At 37.7% G+C, this 21311-nt stretch overlaps 1 protein-coding gene across 1 annotated transcript in view; it reads left to right on the top strand.

The window, feature by feature from the left end:
- The window catches only part of chst8 (carbohydrate sulfotransferase 8), a 196124-nt gene extending 192810 nt beyond the window's left edge, over positions 1-3314 (top strand). The window contains exon 4 of the mRNA XM_004067502.4: positions 1251-3314. Within this exon, the coding sequence (XP_004067550.2) occupies positions 1251-2417 (1167 nt within the window). The 3' untranslated portion in view covers positions 2418-3314. The remainder of the gene's footprint in view (positions 1-1250) is intronic.
- Positions 3315-21311: the final 17997 nt, after the last annotated feature.

Below are 21311 nucleotides of genomic sequence, written 5' to 3'. Positions count from 1 at the left end.
TCGGTATCGTGGAAAAATGGCAACTGAATTGGTTTCAAATTGCTGGAGCTGGAAGTAACGCATTTTCTATGGGTGACGTCACACTCACTCAGTCCAGTTCTCTAATACAGTCAATGGTCTGAGTCATCATCATATGGCAACCACTCTCACCAATCAGGAGTGAGCTTGTTAGAAATCCCTCGTGACATTTTTACATCATAGTAAAAATAAACCTTTCACTTAAAAGTGGGCTAAACAGAATCTGTCAAGCAAACGTTTCTAACGTTTGACACGGGGGCCATCAGACACCCCTGCGGAAGCAACCGTCCTCCACTTCACGTCAGACAGTTCAGGCTTCCACATTGTCTGTTAATTTCTCATGACAGACACCTCCTCGTCAGCCATTATCCCTTCAAAATAAAATTTTAACCATGTGCAGATTTGTTTACAAAAACTGTTCGATTGGAATTTTGAGCAGATTTTCTCTCATAAGTTCAATCAAAATTGTAGCAAATAGCAAATACTGGCATAAACAAAACTGAGAATTACTTGATCATTTAATTTAGGGATCAGGAAAGTGAACTTCCTTCAAATGGAGAGGACAAACAATTTTTTCTCTGGCTCAACTGACCCTTCTCAACCTATTGTCTCTTCTCTTCCTATCTTTATTTGCAACTATAAAAGTCTCAACCTTATTCCCAAATCTGGAGACTGCCTAGAATATACAGACTCCTGCAGGAGGAAGGAGCAAGCAATCGTTTCTCCTCTAGAAGTCCCTGCAGGTGAAAAAAAGTGGCTTTTTAAGTGAAGAAGAGAAGGACCTGCATGGTCCCATCACCTTGCCTGCTGTAAAACCTAAATTAGACATTCAGTCTAATGGTTTTATGATGCCATTATACTATTTAATTGAAACAAAAAAGTGGGAAAGTGTGGACGCCTTGGGGATCCTCTGATGGTCATCAGGCAGTAGATAATTTTAAATTAGGTTCCTACCTGGGTTGTTATAAGGTATTTATATGGTATTACAACTCATTTCACTGACGGGTCACCGATGGCATTGGACTCTCTACATTAACCTGTCAAAGTTAGACACTTGAGTACTTATTGAACAGCACCATCAAGTGGTCAACCTGAGAATGTAGGCTCTTAATTTTCATTGGAGGAGAGTTTGGATCTCATTCATCATTAAATACAAATATATTTATTTCTTGTTTTTACGTTCACATTTTACTGTAAAACAAATACATCTGCATGTTTATATTGTTTTACAGACTCTATCCACACAAGACAAAGAGAGGCACAAATCGTACGGTTACCAGAGGGCCCAAACACCAGAAGGTGTCCTGACCAGCCTGATTCCCCCTATGCAGTTCCCTCACACTGAGAGGAGGAAGCAGAAGGCCTTCGCGATGTCTCAGGAGCATGATATGGACTCCCTTCATGTCACTAAACGACAGCTGAAGCTGCTGAAAACAAGTCCACTCGTCATACTAAATAAAAACAGTGGCTTCTCAAACTCCTCCGTCTTTGCAGCATCTTCATCCCTCTCCGTTTCACCTCTAGATTCCTCTTCCAGCTCTTCAGGCTCAGCACTCCAAGGAAGCTGGAAGTTCTTTAGTATTCTTGAAGCCCGCAAGCAATTGATGAAAGAGATCTGTGCAAAGTACAAAGGCAGCATCTCCAAGATCATTACAAGGAGTCATGTGAAGCACCTCTATGTGGAGGACAAGCACAAGCTCTTGTACTGCCAAGTTCCCAAAACAGGGTGCTCAAACTGGAAGAGGACTCTCATGGTGCTAGCAGGCAAGGCCTCCAATGTTCAGAACATTCAACATGACACAGTGCACTATGGTGGACATCTCAAGAAGCTTGAAAGCTTCAGCCAAAAGGAGATCATGCATCGTTTGGAAACCTACAAAAAGTTTGTGTTTGTTCGTGAGCCTTTTGAGAGGATTGTGTCGGCTTACAGGGATAAGTTAGAGAATCCCAACGACTACTACCACAACTTGTTTGGAAAGCCCATTATATCCAAATATAGACTCAACCCATCCGAGGAAGCCCTCAGGACAGGTAGTGGAGTCATGTTCAAGGAGTTTATCCAATACCTGTTGGATGTCCATCGGCCTGTGGGGATGGACATCCACTGGGATCAGGTCAACCAGCTCTGCCACCCCTGTCTCATACACTATGATTTCATTGGCAAGTTTGAGAACATGGGAGAGGAGTCCAACTTTCTTTTACGGCTCATTGGTGCACCGCTAAGCCTCACTCTACCCACTTTTAAAGATAGAAACCCTGGAGACAAGCGAACCTCCCTGGAAATCACAAAGAAGTATTTTTCACAGCTCAGCATGTTAGAGAGGCAGAGACTATATGACTTTTACTACATGGACTATCTGATGTTTAACTACTCTAAACCTTTCAAAGATTTATATTGATGTACTCTTGTAATTCTTCAATCAGTTACATTCCACTGCATCTTAACCCTGACAGGAATCGAACCATGAAGACGTTCATTTAACATTCTCACAAGTCTTTGAAAGGATGCTGGGGGTTCAGAGAGACCCAGGTTTATTTGATTTTTTTAAAAGCAGATTCTTGTTTAGCAGATAAGTTATTTTTGGGGAGAAAACCTGTCTAGAATAATTAATATGATTCTGAATCAGACATAGTAAACTACCTTGGATGTTTAAAAAAATGTATATTTTACAAGCAACTGATGTGATAGTAGAGATATTAAATATATTAGGGGTGTAACGATTCATTTTAACAACCAATTGATTCCTATCATCATTTCTGGTTACCGATACAATTCAAAGTTAATATTGGTTCATTTTAAGCGATTGGATTTCCTGACCTAAAATGAATCCAGGACATGTTTGGGCAAAAACTTCAATCAGTGTTAAAATGTAGAAGCAAACAAGTAAACAAGAATGAATGGAAAATCCATTTACATTTTAGTTATACAAAGTTTAGCCCACTGTTGTTTTTCCATGTCAAAATAACACAAATGGAACAGTATTAGAACCATCTATCACACTGTATGGTCACATGTCTTTGCAAAATTCCTAGTTAAACTGTAATGATAGTTTGATCAGTTTTTGCTTCCATCACACTTGTGTCATCCACTGTAATGCACTCGGTCGTTTTTACATTATAGTAAAATAAACCTACCATGTCTCAATTCCAATGGTATTTTCCAATATCGACTATAATCGATATATTTCGTTTTCAAAGGATTTCTAATACTATAGGCAAATTCGATTAACACCTTCCTAAGACAGATTGATCTGGTTGGATCGTAGAAATAAATCAATTCATGGATTATTTGTTACACACCTAATATATATATATATATATATATATATATATATATATATATATATATATATATATATATATATATATATATATATATATATATATATATATTCTTGTTCAACTGCTTTAACCAATGCCTCACTGTGAGTCAACAAAGACTGCTATAATTAAAGAAACTTACGTTCAAAATGATCCAAACGTTTTTGTTCTTTTAATCAAATCCTTTTACAGGAAAAACATAAGGAATTGTGACTTAATTGTCCAGATCAACTCCTTTACTTATTTTTAAAATATTTTCATTTACTATTTGATTTGGAGCAGGTTCGACATACCTCTTTGCATCATTCCAAACTAATGCAACTCTATTTTGTGAATGGCTTTAACAAGTATAAACCATAACAGAATTCAGCTCTAATTATTCCGAACTTGTGTTGAATGCTGCCTACTCAGACGCTTTGTGCACTTTTTGTAGCATTTTTTATACTTCTAACTTTGCTGGTTTGTGCTGTGTTCTAACACTTTTGTGGGCTGTGGTTTTCTGCACCACCAAGGCTCCTCCATGTGCAGTTAAACTAAGGACATCTACCCTCCTGCTGGGTTCAAACTGTTGTTGCCACTATTTCCTAGCACCTGTTGTTGTTCAGACTTCCCACTCAATAATTCTTCTCTTGAAATATACAAACACCGAAAACATACGCTTAGATTGAGTTTTTGCTGTGTTTTCCAGAGCGTTGCACCTTACACAGACAGCTTTTATTCAGCAGCCCTCTATATGCATCACCACCATCCCTGTACAGGCTTCTGCTCTGACTCTACTGTGTAGAATTGTATAACAGGCATTCAGATAACTTTATATTTTTCTATGTATTTGTGAAGAGATGTTTAACTTGTTTATATGCTCTCTGTCCCTCTTTTAGTAACTCCTGTGTAATGTGTTGTGGCACTGATGAAGAGTTTCTTTCCAAAAACGAAATATCCACCAGCGGAAAGCCACACTTCTAATCCACATCAAGCTAAATAAAAAAAAATGGTATTAATTTCCTCAACAATCCCTGGATGATAAAATTATAAGGCTGGTTGATCTAGAGGCAGAAGAAGATTTTATTAACAGGAAATGGATATATATCATTTTGGAAATTAGCTCTGTGATTACCCATCCCTCGTTTGAATTATAGACTGTTTATATGAGCTTCACTCCTCCTAGTAATTATCATTTTATCTTCAACTCCTCTTTGTGAGTTTGCCAACCTCTTTGCAGCATTTTAAAACACTCAGATGCTCCTGATTTTGGCCAAAGCTACTGTTTACTGTGTGGAATATTGTTTTTTTATCATTCCAGCACATAGTAACGCTAAATTTTATGCACACAAGCAGATCTAAGCAACTTATTGTTGTTAAAATATAATTTGTGATTTTACAGGTTGGTAATAAAAAACATTTTTCATGTGAGGGGAACTTGCTGAAAAGATGTGAGATCCACTAGGATACATAATCTCTTTAATCTAACAGCAAAGTGGGGTTTGCTCTGTCGTGATGTTTGTTATGGTTCAGCTCCTGTAAAATATTTTCCCTTTTCTGCTATTCTATGCTGCACACTGGAAATATCATCACAAAAAATGTTATATAATCAATTTCCTGGGGAAAGAGGGATATATGTTCAAAAAATTTACTATAATCAGGCTTTCCTTGTGTTATCTTTTCAAATGTTCCTTTTAAAATGAGCTGCTTTTTTTGTCATTCTAGGATTTTGTCCAGATTGTGGTCTGACAGTATAGCCAAGTTCTGTCAAAAATACAGTTTTCGTATCTAGATGAGGCTTAATCTCTTTTGCCCTACAGCTAATGTGGTACGTGGGTGTGTGGAACATATGTAACCATAGCATAATTCCAGTAACAAGTGAATGTATAACTAATTGTTGGTGCGAACATTTAGAAAAGATGATCTTATGCCCTTTGCCTTATTTTACACTGCCAATCAAATGGTGTCTTTCAGGAAGATAATTTTCAGGTAATGAGTGTAAACTAATAAATTGTCTTTTAGCATTTGTAATGTTTTTGACTCTTTTTTTTTAATGCACATGTATTTGTTATGCACCTAAAGCAGTTTCTGAAAATGAAGGAATAATTACTCGGATAAGAATCGTCCATGGAATAATTAACAAACTGTTTATTTTAAACATAAGAGGTTTTTTCAATCACACATTATTGTTTGGGCCTAGGTTGTGATAGTAATTGGAAACAACAAAAATTACATCCAATTTAAAATTTTTAAATGTGTCTGTGTTGGATCAAAAAAAGAAATAAAAAGTTTTTGCTGCTTCTGCCTTAGGCTCCAATGAGTCTAATCAAGATAAAGCGTGTATAGATAATAGATGTGTGTACTCCGGCTAAACGTTTTGCCTTTTTTTTTATATAAACGTTGCATTTTCTTAAACAGAAATGGAATGCATCAAATATGTATCACGCACTGGATCTAAGACATTTATGTATTTGGGTAAAACAAGTGTGGAGTATTAATTATGCCTGTGAGCATGTCGTGAGAAATCCAAACTTAGGTATAAAATTTGACTTTTTTTTTTCTTTTCTTGACTGTATTAGTTGGAAAAAAGTTTGATGAGATTTCTTTTAAAAATAAAACGAATTGGTTTAAACATAGATCGGTTAAAAAAAATTAAAATAATATATTTTTTTGTTGCTAAATAATATCAGCCCATTGGTGAAAATACAGATTTCAGCAAGTTTTGCCATATATTACCCTCTACAGCACGTGTCAAACTCATGCCCACGGGCCAAATGCGGCCCGCCATGTCATTTTCTGTGACCCACGAGAGCATAAAAGTTTTTAAATTCTTAGAATAAAAAATAAAAATTGGTGTGTATTTATTCAAATCTAGGGGGAATCAGACTTGAAATATGGGAATGGGCAACTATACATTAGTACTTAAACACTGTCCATATAACCTAACCTGTCAGAATCAAATGTAAAGGGATTTATGCTAGAGTAACAAGCAAACATATGTTTTCCATGCAACTGAAATTGTCACTTAAAAAGTTATTATAAATAAATAACAAGTTATTTCACGTTAAGGAGTAGTTACATTTATTTTTCATTACATTTAGTTACATGTATAAGTTATATCTGGCCCTTTGAGGGCAGCCGCTATGCTGATGTGGCCCGCAGTGTGAATGAGTTTGACACCCCTGCTCTACAGGCCCATAAATTAGTGCTGCTTCATTTTACAAAAAAAGTCATCTGTATGGCTTTTTACCTGAAAAATACACAGACAAAAAATTATTTCCAACAGAAGCTTTATGCACAACGCTGGGATGACCATATTATATGTGAGACCTATATCTAAATCTTAAATCTTACTTCTCTTGCCTTTTTGTTATTTTTTATTTTTTTACAAGTGTGGCACATAAGTCCCACAGTTGATAGGATTTTGTCATAAAAATAGTTTTATAGACTGTCTGTCAAAGAAAAGTGGACCTTTTTGTTGTTGTTGATGTAAAGACAAATTGTAATGCACCCCATGTGACACCCCATAATTATATTTGTTATTGTTGTTGTTTACCTTCGGCCACATCCCATCAGAGGTCGCCACAGCAAATCAGCTTACACCGATCCGTACACACGGTTTGGCAGAGAGTTTTACGCCGGATGCCCTTCCTGACACAACCCTGTATTTTATCCAGGCTACATAAGCTGTTGTGTAAAGAGTCTTGCCTAGGGAAGTTAAACATTAACAGTGTATACATATGACAATGGAAATACGTTTTTATGTGTTAAACTGAGCACAAATGCAAGTGCAGATGGACAGGTGTAGGAAGGTAAAATGACAGGTCCACTGGCTCCCAATTTAGTTTTGAACCCATTTTAAGAGTTTAGTTCTTACGTTAGACTTCTACATGGTCAGGCCACCCAATACATCTCTAAGACAAACTACAAAACCGCAATGCTAATGTGTAAAATGCTGCCTTGCTCAAATTATTGTAGTTTTTATTTTATTTTAACCCCTTCATGCATGAATTTATTTCCAATTAACTGAAAAATATTCTTCAGTGTTTTTTCAGTGCAAGTTGGTGCTAAATTAAGTGGATTAACCCTTGTGCTATCCTAGGCACTTTAAAATTGGAAGTTGGGTCATCTAGACCCACCAGAAAGCGCGCTGAACCTTTCTTCTTTTTGTGAACCTACTGGATTACTTGAAATCTTTCCACCTTTATCCACCTTTGTCATGGTAGGGATGACACGTCAATGTAAGGGTGGGGTCATAGGATAGCACAAGGGTTAAATGGTTTGCTGCAGATTAGCAACATGAAGGGGTTTTTGTGAGGGATCGAGCGGCCAAAGAGGACAACAGAAGTTTCACAAAAATGAAAATTTTAATTTTCTCAAAAAATGTAAAAAGATGAACAAACTGGGCCCGTAAAAGAGGTCAACAGAAACATAATTAACTCAGGCAATAACTTTAACTTAACCAACTGAACAGACCAAGTAACAGAAACAAACTGACCTAACCAAAGACACAACAGGGGAACATATATAGTGGCTGATCAGACCACTTGAGAAACATGGGGGGGAACTAACATGACTACAAAAGACATTTAACAAAGACTATAAAGACAAGACTAAACACAAAACTTGGCCTCTTAGTGGAAGAGAAAAATCATCAAAAGTGGAACAAAATGAATAATGAACAACAGAAGCAAAGCAAATAAACATTAAATAAGTCCATTGGTTTCTCCCCTGGAGGCTTCAGTAGATGGTGCCTTCCTAATTGCCTGGCTGGAGTATTTAAAGGCTGTGAAGACTTGAGCTCCTCCTTTGCCAGTCCTCACAGCACAGCTCCAGGAACAGAACCTCAGCCACACCCGTAGCGACCAGTAGCCCCCTCAGCACTGGCAACTCAAAAACAGGTGACATTAATTAAACAAACCAAAATAAGTAAACTAAACAAGTGTCCATGTGCTAGAAATTATTGAAAATAAATAAATGTATATTTTAACTCAAAGAAATGTGTGCATTTATTTAAGAATAAAGAATCTGAAATAATAAAATTAAAAAGAAAGTGTGCAATGCTGAAGGGAGGTTACCGCCATGTTGTTTGTGGGTGTGGCAGGGTATGCTGCCATCACAGTTTTAAAAAAAAGTAAAATGAATTTAAAATAATATGTTATTAATATTAGGCCATTTTTAAGTGACCGAGATACACTAAGTAGCCTATATAATAAATGTCTTAATAAAAAGTTAGTTATTTGGTGCCAGTAAATGGTAAAAAGAAAATGTGTTGATGATTTTTCAAATTTTGAAATAACCAAAAGTTGACAATAATTACCTTATTAACCCTTGTGCTATCTTAGATGACCCCACCCTTACATTGACGTGTTCTCCCTACCATGACAAAGGTGGATAAAGGTGGAAAATTTCATGTAATCCATGGACACCAGTGAAGATCACAAATCATTGAAGAAAAAAGGTTCAGAGCACTGTCTAGTGGGTCTAGATGACCCAACTCCCAACGGTAAAGTGCCTAGGATAGCACAAGGGTTAAACTTAAGAACAGCTCATTTCTTTGGGTTTTTCAACTGCTTGTTTTGAGGGGAAAAAAAGAAACATTGCAGAATTTACTGGGAAATATAAATACTGATGAAGAGGCTTTTACATTCACTTCTCAATGGCTATTTTATTCGCCGTTTCCATCCACCAAAACCTCTGACACCAGTTAGAGTTCAGTTTATAACTGTACAAACAGCCATTAAATGATTTGCTTTGTTTTACTAACTGTGATCAAATAAAAAGACAGCATCAATGAAAAGGTAAATATCTCTTAAACATAAAGCATAAAACATCAGCTAAGCACCACAAATGGTTAACTCTGGAAGGAGTTTTTACAACAAAAGTATTTTTTATTAGTTTATTAATGAAGCTAAATCGCCGCCATATACACACCAGCACACAGTGAAATCCTAGTGTCTGTCATTTAACTGAAATTGCAACACAAATACATGTTTGCTGGTTAATAAGCAACTATTCAGCCTGAAGGGATTGCATATTATTATCTCTAAATGCAATCTTGTAAAAAGTTTTACAAAATACCCTTTACAAATGTTTAATGTATACGAGTAAAACTACATTTGGAGATCTGACTGCTTTTAAATTGATGTTTGAATTGTCATAACCGCGGGGAAAGATTTGCTTCATTTCCATTCAGTGATTAGATCATAGCAGGTACCTTATGCTGTCTGAATCATTTTATACCATGCTCTCACACACACACTTATTAGATTTACAAAACGATAAACCTGTCACAGCGGCATTTTTATCACTCTGCTGTTCTACAAAATGGCATTGTTGGGGCACAATAAACAGCAGCTTGATGTGTGTGTGTGTGGGAGGGGGGGGTTCTGCAAACCTAGTATATATATATGTATGTGTGCTGGTGTGAATGCACAATCATGCGCATGCTTGTGTGGCAGATGAATATTGCAGCACGAATTGATCACTCTGTAGAGTTAGAAATTTGATTAAATGCTCAAGGCTGATTTCCACAACAGCTCTTGTATAAGTCATGAGAGCACTTTGGGGGAAGTTAAAACTGTGGAGAAAACAAAAGCCATCCATTTACCTCATTAGTGTGCGTGGAAAATCTTGACATGCTTTGAAGAGAACGTGCTTGTGCAGCTAAATCAGCTTAAGGGCCCAAAGCAGACATTCAAGACTGGCAGCCAAACATCTTCTCCAAGTGATAAACAACCCAAACAGCCTTGGTTTGGAAGGACTGCAAAAAGAGACTTTGCTCCATTTTTCAAGTCTTATTATTATAAGTTTCTCAGTTCATGTTTGCCTCCAAGCCAGCATTAGCATGGAGGATGACAGGTTCCTGCTGATTCTCTGACGACATCCTCCACCACATAAACACAAACAGCCATGTGAGAAAGCACAAACATCGCGGTAATAGCAGCATCCGTGTCTGTGGAACCTCCTGCTTGTTGGCACAACAAAAGTCATTCCAAGGGTCGATTGTATGGCGTCCATAAAAGCCCCATTCAAAGCTTTATTAACTGATATGCATATGACGGAACAGCATCTCCTTTTACACAAAAAATACACTTTATTTGATTGAACTGATTAGTAATCCTTAAACTATCTCACATAGATACAAGTTCTGTCACACACACAAAAAAAAAATTTGTGCTTAAACTCTAACTTAAAGTCCCAAACAGTTAGGTTCTCCAGTGTACACTGATCCTCTGGGGGAGCCGTGACCTGCAGATATCACTGTATTTGGTTTAACCCCCAATCCAACCCCTTCCTGCTGACTGCTAAGCACGGAGGCACTGTGGTCCTGCTTTTAGAGTCTTTGGTATAGCCATGGATTTGAACTCCCTACCTTCCATTCTAAGGGCGGACACTCTCTCACTAGGCCACTGAGCTGGTTAAAACTCCCACCTTTTCTCAGACATTAAGTTTCAGATGGATAGATACAATGAAATTCAAAAAGTTCTCCTTGGTCTTTGCAACACTCACATTAACATTGTAAAACTGACTAAAAATAAAAATTAACACTTTTATTAATTTTAAAAAAGTGCATCATGCGGTCACTAAAAACAAGAAATTAAAATAACTTGTTGCCAAATTAAATAGTCATTAAAAAAACAGGAAACACAATAAAAATGTGTTTAAAAAAATCCTCCAATTTAGAAAACGAATATATGACTAAGAGGATGAGCATGTAGTTCTTTTTTCTTTTTTACTTGGATTAGGGTTAGGGTGAAATGCAACAATTTTCCAAACTAACATTAGAAATTGTAACATTTTCTACATTTCTTCATCCCCTATATTTATTTTTCACCAGTAGTGTCTTCCAGTGTCCGACCACACGATGGCAGTGCTGCATCTGAGATGTGCTGAAGAGTAATCATGTCAATTCTGGATATCACAATTTTTCCAGTGTGTGAACCATTTGCATTTTTTTCCTGCCTAAACTAAAGCATGTCATGCTTCTCTTTTAAAAGTGAAGTATCTATCAAACCTTCTAATCAGGCCGTGTGCTGAAATGAACTTAATTATATATAATGCAGCAGCTTTGATAAACTCCAATCAATAAACTGATTTTTTTTTAAATGAGGTCACAGAGGCTGCTGGGAGTATCTTTAACCTTGAGGCTGCCTGTTTACCGAGCTGACACAAATGCCAGGGGCCTTTTCTGTTGTTTATACCATCATATTCCCCCTCAAGCACTGATGGCAGCATATTGTAGATGTATTTTTAATATAAAACCCCGGTGAGGGCTGAGGCAAACATCTGGGTGACGTTGTTGATGGACAGGATGAGGAAGGAAGATTGCTGAGACTGTTGAAAGTAGCACAGGATCAGGACTGTATTTTTAACACACATTTATCTGACCTGAGGGGAAGTAGCTTCACATTTCTACTAAAGCTGCAACTTATGTGAGCATCACATGGAGAATGGCAAAGAAATGCAGACCTAAAGATGTCGTTAGGAACAAAGGGATATCAGTTCATTTTAATTGGGAGGAAACACAGATCTGAGGCGCAGATGATTTGTGTTGCAGCGTTTTTCAGCGAAGCCTTCAAACAATGACAAGCTCCAGAGAGGCAAAGAGGGCAAAAAGAATTTGGCATATGACAGGAATAAAGAAGATTTATGTATAAATGTCAAATAAGTGAATGTGCACTGCAGAAATTGAACAACTAACAGCTTAGATTTAGCCAAAGGGTAATAAACCCATGACTTCTAAATATGATGCAGGGAAAATAAAATACTTCAAAATAAAAGATTTCACCCTAACAACAGAATGCACATACTTCTGGTTATGCATTTAGTTTACAAACCCTTTTCCTCCATATAGTTGGATTTATTATTAATAGTGGCTGTTGCTGAAGTAAAATAAAATAGTCCTGTACCTGTTTTTTGAATGTTTTTTTGACTTATATTTTATAAAAGTTTCAACAACCACAAAGCCAGAACATAGAACAAAATATGGACCACCTTTTTTACAGACATTGGATTTAAATGAACAGGTTAAAATAATCTCGTTTTGCAAAAGTGTTGCAGCAACACGTTGTTTACAGATGCCTCAATAGAGGTGTAAGTCACACGTGCATCCCCAATGGCACTCAGTGCAACTGTACAGATCGACATTTAATGTGGAGGTTTTATGTCACGTTGGCCATGGTGAACCACTGTTGGTGATGGCAGAAGCTGGAACACCGTTGGTAAAAGCATAAGAGCTTGATATGTTTTTAAATATAAAAAAAAAACTGTAAAAAAAGTTTCTTTGATATATAAGATGAAACAACAATCTCAGTAATTTCTTTAAAATGTATCATGATGATTCATTTTCTGTAACAAATCTACAAAGAGGCAGTGAACACAGAAGCTTTCAATTGTCATGTCTAATGCCACTAATTCAATCTGTTTCAATACTGTTTGTTAAGCAGATTGCGCTTGTAACCCTTGTGCTATCCTAGGCACTTTAACATTGGGAGTTGGGTCATTTAGACCCCACAAGACAATGCGCTGAACCTTTTTTCTTCAGTGATCTTCAGTGATCTTCACTGGTGTCCTCTTCAGCTTTATCCAGCTTTGTCATGGTAGGGATAAGACGTCAATGTAAGGGTCGGGTCATTGGATAGCACAAGGGTTAATGAAGTCATCGTGGGAAAAACAACCCAATGCACACATCCATTTTGTACTATTTACACTTTTACATTGCTAAATATTTTAACACACTCTTTGATAGTTAGTCCTTGTGTTGTGATCATTTGCTTACCACAGAACTTAGGTCTGATTGATAACATGTGAAGGCCTCTCTATTCATTTTAACATTTTTCAACTTTTTTCTTTTTGCTAAAGAGTGCCAAAGAAGACATACCAAAGAAAAAAATTAAGATTAATATGAATACTTAATCAATAATTGGAAAATAATTAATCAAAAACTAAAAGAAGACACATAAACGATGCCATTCAGTGACTGTTTATCTAAAGTAGTCATAGATGACCTTATCCATACAGTATATGACATGTTTGAACTTGTTATCTTTATAGAAGACACCTGTCCACAATCTCAAACAGTCCCACTCCAAACTCCACTGTGACCAAGACCAAAGAGCGATCTAACTTGGATGATATAGAAGAGAATTAGTAAGATGAAACCAAAAGAGAACTTTTTGGTAATAACTCTACTCATTGTGCTTGGAGGAGAAAGAACGAGAAGAGTCGCCTCCAAATTACACCATACCTATTGAAAAGCACAGTGGTGGAAACATCATGCTTTGCAGCTGATTTTCAGCAACAGGACCAGGTAAAGGAAAGAATCAATGGGGTCATGCATCATCAGAGTTTTGGGTGAAAACGTCCTTCCATCAGCAAGGGCATTGAAGATGAAATATGAGTGGGTCTTTCAGCATGACAACGATCCCAAACATGCTGCCCGGGTGACGCAGGAGTGGCTTCGTAAGAAGCATTTTGAAGGTCCTGGAGTGGCTTAGCCATTCTCCAGATCTAAACCCTATAGAAAATCTTTGGAAGGAGTTGAAAGTCTGTGTTAACCAGCGACAGCCCCAAAACATCACTACTCTAGAGGAGATCTGCATGGAGGAATGGGCCAAAACACCAGCAACACTTTCTGAAAATCTTGCGAAGAAAGCATTTGTCTGCTGTCATTTCCAACAAGGAGTATAGAACAAAGTATTGAGCTGAATATTTGTCATTGACCAAATACCTATTTTCGACCATAATTTACACATAAATTCTTTAAATACTAAAAACTTTTTTGCCCCACTGTATCCCTGTCTTCTGGCTGAATCTTTAAGCTTCAAATGTTCCGTTTTAACAGAATAAAGTCACTTTAATGTTGGATTCAGCAGGTTCTGAAGATGGATGGATGCTAGAGTTAGAAATCCCAATATCGTAAACTAAATACAGTCTTGGAAAATAATTTGACCAAAAAGCAAATCAACAAGCAGCTGCTGCTTCAACAAGAACCCCACTGATTTTTAATTTCTCAAACAAGATGGTTTATTTCTTGTGGTCTTGGTTTCCTAGCTTTATAACATTTGTGTCATCCTGATTTAGCAGTAAAGTTGAAGATTTATAGATTTATTTTTAACAGCATTGTTTTTCTCATGTAGAAAAAACAAATCTGAGGGAGAAATTCATTTTCTTTTCTCTCTGAAAACTGCTGAGAACTCCCGCAGCTTCACTTCCTTTACCAATAAACATGTCCCACACATCACAGCTTCCACTTTTCTGAGGCATGTTTGGAGTCTAAGAAATTCCAAAACATGTTTTCACCTTTACGTCTTTTTCTTTTCATGAGTGTCAGCCCCCACAAACTCCCAAAGAGACTTTCTCTCGCAGAGCGACAGAGGGGAGCCCTCAATGAATCACCGCCCTCTTCGCCGTGTTCAGAGGAGTGTCTTCTCTTCGTCAAGCTGCGTGAGTGATGGAAGTGACAGTGGAGACACCTGCCCTGAACCACCGCTGATAGAGTGGGAGTGAAAACGAGGAGCAAGTGAAGGGAGGGAGGCCCACTGCCTTATGGGAGAAACACACAACGAGGCAACAAACTTGCAGAGACTATCACTTATGGTGACAGGCCAGGAGGTGCCGTGCTATTAGCAAGCCGCAGGGCTGACTATGGGCATGTCCCACCTGACCCAGGATGGATGGTCCTCTCTCTCAGGACTAAATTAATATTGGGAGTCTAGTGAATTGCTTTTGGAACAATGTCCTCCTAAGGAGCTAATCAGACAGGAGTTATCTAGGACGGCCTGAAGGCAGGCTGCTGTGGCTTCAGCGCTGCTGCTGTCTGGCAGAAGGCAGGTGCAGCACCCCAGTGCACAGCAGTTTATTGGTGAGCCGAGCACAGAGTGATGCTATCCCTGACTGTCACAATGATGAATCCCAAGTGAAGCCGGAGATGAATGAAACGAGGTAAAAGTCCCTCTAACACCAAACAAAAAGATTTAATTCTTTCTTAATTATGAGCAACAGAAGATACATCAAAGTACATCAAGGTTTTTTATTGTAGAAATTTATAGCAAGCATGTTTTTAAAACTTTTGTTTGCATTTTATTTAGGTTTTTGGCTGTGTAATTTAAGAGCAATCTCAAATAGTTACTTAACCAAGTACAAATATTTTATTTTTGGATTTCAGGGTTGAAAGGAGACAAAAAAACAAAAGATTGAACAGTAAAAGCTCAAACAAAGGACACACATGATGGACCTTTAATCATGTACAAGAGAAAAAAACTAACTGAGTGAGTTAACGGTGAGAGGAGCACTTCTAACCACTTATCATGTTTTGTAAAAGAAAAAAAAATAAAGTGATGTCTGTGGAGCTTCTCAGCCTCCATTAGGCCAGCCTGGGAGCAGGGAGCGCCTCCAGCCAGTCCAGATCTCAGCTCTGCATTGCTCTCTAGAGGATGGGAAACACATTCAAGCAGTAATTCACTGCACAAAACAGATAAATCACGACTTAACAAGCCTGTAATACACCCAACAAACACTGAGATATAAGCTCAGGTTGTTTATCTAGGACTTAGAAATATAGGGACATACATTTCTGGCACAAGACTGCATGAAGTCACTGGAAGAGGACAGTTAAATTTTTACAAGTTAATGAGACGTTTTTCAAAAAATTTCATTAAAGTTATGTAGTTTAAAGTAAAAGTACAGATGCATCAGAATGCTGAGACATTAAAGTGCTTGAGTGTTGCAGAAAAATAAAAATTTGGGTCAAGGTGTTTGCAGCTTCTCAGTCCTACTGCAGAATCTGCATGCTGTAGCCTGACAATTCAAGTTTTATTTGATCAGAAATACTTTTAACATTCAAGATCAAACTTAATGGACTCATCCACCTTCAAAACCTGCAGAACCCCTTTAAAAGGGTCTTTGGGTTGCTGGCAAAGGTGGGGTGTACCCTGCAGGTCCAGGGACAAAGTAAACTCTAATATTTTATTTTATTTTATTATGACTGACTCCCCTGTAAACAAAGAAAAGTATTAAATGAATTCTGATGCTGATAATTAAGTTCCCATGGTGAAAACAAAACAGTCAGCTGAAAAGCAAAATGCAATTTATTCTTTTAATTAGGGAAAAAATATATGATAAAAGACAACTTCTTAGGGATTTTTTTCTCAAATTATGATTTGTTTTATAGTTTTTTAGTACATTCAAAAATCTGTTATAATCTGCATAAAAGGGCATATGGAGTACTACCCTTGCAAACAACACATTTAGAAGATAGTAGGGATCTTGGAATGTATAAGAACATTTAAAAATGCCCTGCCCAGCTGCAAAGAGTAAACTAATGCATGAATTAAGTTGAAGCTGCCATGGAGCTATTTGAAATCTTTTTAAACTAGAAAGAGAAGTGTTTTTGTAAAGAAAACAGTGGTTTCAGTGTTGGGGCTGCCTGTTATGCTATCTGCAAGCTGGTGACAATATTAGCATTTTTTAAAGAAACTGTCTGTAAATACCAAATGTTTTGGTCTGTCTGACATAAAATGAGTCTGTAATTCGTATCGGAGCAACGCAAGAAAAACTTTAAGGGGCCTTGCTATAAATAATGAAATGTTTACAGCCTTTCAGCCAACTTTAATATACATTTTTAGCTTTTTTTGGTCAAAAATCTGCAACTCATTATATAATGTGTAGAGGATCAAAAAAGTGTCAATTTTTTATTTATATTTACACTGGGAAAAAAATGTCCTTTTCAAATCAGGTTGAAAATAGACAAGATGTTTTTCTAATTTTGAAAGTGAAATAATCGAATTAGTAAAATTTGTCATGGTGACATTTCTTAAAACAGGTTGTGATGTATTTGTATTTTAAGACAAAATCTAATCTTGAAATTAGCTGTAAACACACCTAGTTAGGCAATTTTGAGCTGGTTATTAGAAATATTATATCCTAATACAAATGTGCATCATGATAAAAGTTATATAAAGTAGGTACTTTTACACACATGGTAATACTTTCTCCTAAAAATCTACCACATTTAAGCGGTACATTGGTGCTGCTATCCTTATTTTAAGGCCAATTAAAATAATACAAGAATTCCACATTTTAAGATAACGTTGCCAAAATTATGTGTAACATTATGGGTCAAAAGAACTAGTGAGAGATGTTACTTAAAATAAGATATTTTAAAGATAAAATGACTCAAAAAGATATCTAAATGTTATTATATTTAAACAAGTCTTACTGAAAAGTTACTGTTCTATGTCAAGTTTAGTGAGATATTTCAACTAGAAACCAGACCAAAAATACAGCAAAAAATTTTCAGTGGATAAAACAATAGAAGTTTAAGGAAGTTACAGAAAACAATAGTAACAATTACCCTACAAATAAATTATCTTTAAAAAGCATCAAAAGAATTCCATGTATATTTTTACAGCTTACCCAGCTATTGCACAGCACTTTTATTAGAAGCCTATAGCCTATAATAATAAATACTTGGACCAACTCTGTTGTTTCACCATATGGTATTGTTTTGGAGGATATTTCACCGCCCACTCTTGTGTTTACAGTAAAAGAAGTAAAACTCAGAGGACATGATGACACGCCAAACTACATCATTCTTTGTGAAGCTGCAACAAAACACAAAAAGAAAGAGTAGCACTCGTTGAAAACTGGATTTTTACCAGCTAGACTTGGTGGGATTGCATGTTGTGACCAGAAAATGTCATCAGCCAGCAGCCTCCGTCCCTATCAGGCAGTCTGCTGCACAGAGCACTCTGCTCTCGCCCCAGGCTCTGGCCGCACTAGCAGCCCCCCCCCCCCCCCCCCCTCTCTACTCCTCTCTCCTCCTCTGTCTGTCTCTTTTTGCAGTGACCCACCCTTCCCATCCACCCCGACTTCACCACTCCCCTCCCCTGTCAGCCGGAGGCGCTCTGCTTCCATAGTGTCAGTGCAGGGGCCTCAGTGTTGACAAAGCAGCAGGCCTTCAGAGCACACATCAAACCCGGTCCCTGCTCTGCGCTTCACAAAGGGACGGGGACTCCAGCTTCAGTCTCAGGCCATTACGGCGCCAAACAACATGGCAACAGACAGAGAAAAAAAAGACCCTTGAGGGGGCCAAATGCACCGCGACTTACAAACATCAGCTCCAACCGCTCAAGACTAAACCCATGTTTTCTGACCGCTCAGATGTTTTGATGGATGGTTGTAAATATAAAGCATAAGTCAAGGCTGCGAGTTGATGCCATCATGACACATGCTCTCTAATGAGGACTGTGGGTGCTCTGCAGTGCCAGGGACTCCCCCCCAGGGTACTGCGAGTAGGGAGGAATGGCATGTGATGCATACCAGATGTGATTGGAGACATCACACTGTTCATGTTGTTACTGCTAACCAAATAGTTGCAGCCGCAAAAGATCGTTTTTCTTTTGTTCACACATTCAAGGCATGATGCCAGATTTTTCTGAGAGCCAGAAGCAAGATAGCACTTTTTTTTTCAAAAACTTCAGAGCAGTTACACTTAAAAAAAAATATATCAGGGGTGGGGGGGCTTGGTGATGAAAATAACAGATGACGCAGAAGAAATCATCACCTCCTTCTACCTCATGCGATGTGCCTGAGAAGCCAGTAAAATTAAAATTTAAATTCTTGTTTTTTTCCCCTAAGCTTTTACGTTTCAGTCACACATTGATATTTCACATCAAACTCACTAATGTAAAAGTGAATGCTGATAATTATGTAGCAAACATTGAACTTCAAATGTATCAATAAGATCATCACATATTCTGCAATGACAGAGTTTACCCACTTGATGGCAGCAAAACAGATTTCAAGCCCAGATTTGAGATTCTTGTGCTGAAGGAGAAGTGAGTTAAATCAAGGTGAATGAGGAGAATAGATTGACAGATCAAATTCCAGTTTTATTTTAGTTTTATTTAACCCTTGTGCTATCTTAGATGACCCCACCCTTACATTGACGTTCTATTCCTACCATGACAAAGGTGGATAAAGGTGGAAAGATTTCATGTAATCCATGGACACCAGTGAAGATCACTGAAGAAAAAAGGTTCAGCGCACTGTCTAGTGGGTCTAGATGACCCAACTCCCAATGCTAAAGTGCCTAGGATAGCACAAGGGTTACATAGGTGGAATTTTAATTGCTATTTTTTTCTGTAATGAAAGGAAAAACCTGCAAAAAGTAGGCAAAGTTTCAGCAAGTATGTCATTCCTTTTTAGGGTTAATGTGTTATGAAAGGAATGAAAATGACTGCAATGAAGTTTGGAGGTTGTATTTTTTTTCCTTCTCTCTGGTTTGGTCAAGGTGACGAGTACCATGAAAGCATCAAAGTGAACTAGATTCAAGTTTATTTCAGCAGAGGATGAGTCAGATGAACGACTCCATAGGCAACCTGGTTTTTAGAAAAAAAAATATTTTGAAAAAGAAAGCAGCTTTTTTTAAAACCTCGCTGAAATGAACGATGAAATGAAAACTGTTTTTGATGTTATTAACATGTTCTTGTGGCCTTTTAGAAATAGGAATATTAAGCTCAAAATTACATTTCTGGGTATTTCCTTATTCAAATCATAGTGAATCAGGAGCAGATGGCAAAATGCCTTTTAAAAATGTATTGTATTTGTGATGTAGAAAATATGTTGAGTGGGCCACAAGCTCCCTGCTCCGCTCCATTCTGATGCATCTACGTGCAGACAAATAGATCCATGTACGTCTTTGCTTTCCTCATCTGAACTGAGATCTGGCTCAAAGCTGTTCAGATGGATAGCTCCAATGTTCCTCGGCATTTTTGTTGCACTAGTAATGTTAGCTTGGGGTTGTGAGGTGCTGTAAGCTAGTGGAACAGCGAGCAAATAGAGAGCTTTCACCTATGGGGAACGGGAAGTGGGGTCATGCTTACTCTGCGCCAACAGTCCCACTCACAACTCAGGTGAATTTCTAAAGAACTTCTGCCACTCCACAGAAACTATGTCCTAGAAGATGACAGTTTTTTTTATTTGTTCTAAAAACTGTCATCATAATTAAAGGTCCGGCAGGAAAACAGCTCAAAAGAGGATCGTAGTGGGTCTTAAAGTGTTTCTGAAGTGATCACCAACCCAAAAACTCACATTTGCCTGCCCAGTTATAGTTGACTAAATCTGTGTTATTTTCTCAGGTTCCGCACTGGAAAATCGTTTTTCTGCTGCTTGATTGTAGAAGTGGGCTGTGCAAAGCTGCACTTTCAAGCTAAATTGAAGAGGAACACATATGCAGCTGTGAATGAAAGTTTATGATTTGAGGAAAATGCTTTTTCTTTCTTTAACCAGAGGCATTTCCAGGCGTAAAAAAAAGAAATCTTTAAAGCGTCATGAATTCAGGTTCAAATCTTCTAACTTGACATCTTAAAAGGTGTTTGGCATTTTAGTTTGTACTCTTTAAACTCCAAGTGAGTTAATATTGACAAAACATCTTAACAAATCCCACCAACATGCTAAATATACTAAAGAGATCATGTGGGCACATTAGGGTCACATTTTACCTGTAAATGTGGAACTGACTCATTACAGGAACTCTCAGAAGTACAGAGCAAGCAAACATTCCCTTTCCGCTCAGCTTTTTCGGAAACTTAATTGCTGGCCTTAAGCACTTGAGGGAATTCTGCACTGTGCTTGTTAGGTGTTTGTGTGCAACACAACCCATATGTTCTATTAATAAACTGTCACCCTATTATCCCCCCCCCCTCCCTCATCTCTCTTTCGAGCTCTCTCCCCCTATGAAATAATGAACAATAAGTGTCGCTGCTGCACCTCAGACACACACCAACATCAAGCAGAATGTCAAATGGCTGGATGAACCGAGCGATTGACAGCCACCCGGCTCCACGAGGCATGCAGATTACTGAAAGCAAGTTCTGAATCTTTCTTTTAAACTTTCTCCACATGCCGGGGGGTTAAATAGGATTTCTGATCTGATGTTGGAGGCTTGAGAAACACTCTTGCAAATGCTTACAGTTAGAGGAGAAGAT

The sequence above is a fragment of the Oryzias latipes genome, chromosome 3, assembly GCF_002234675.1.
Source record: "Oryzias latipes chromosome 3, ASM223467v1".
Taxonomy (NCBI): domain Eukaryota; kingdom Metazoa; phylum Chordata; class Actinopteri; order Beloniformes; family Adrianichthyidae; genus Oryzias; species Oryzias latipes.
This window is presented reverse-complemented; position numbering and strand designations above follow the sequence as displayed.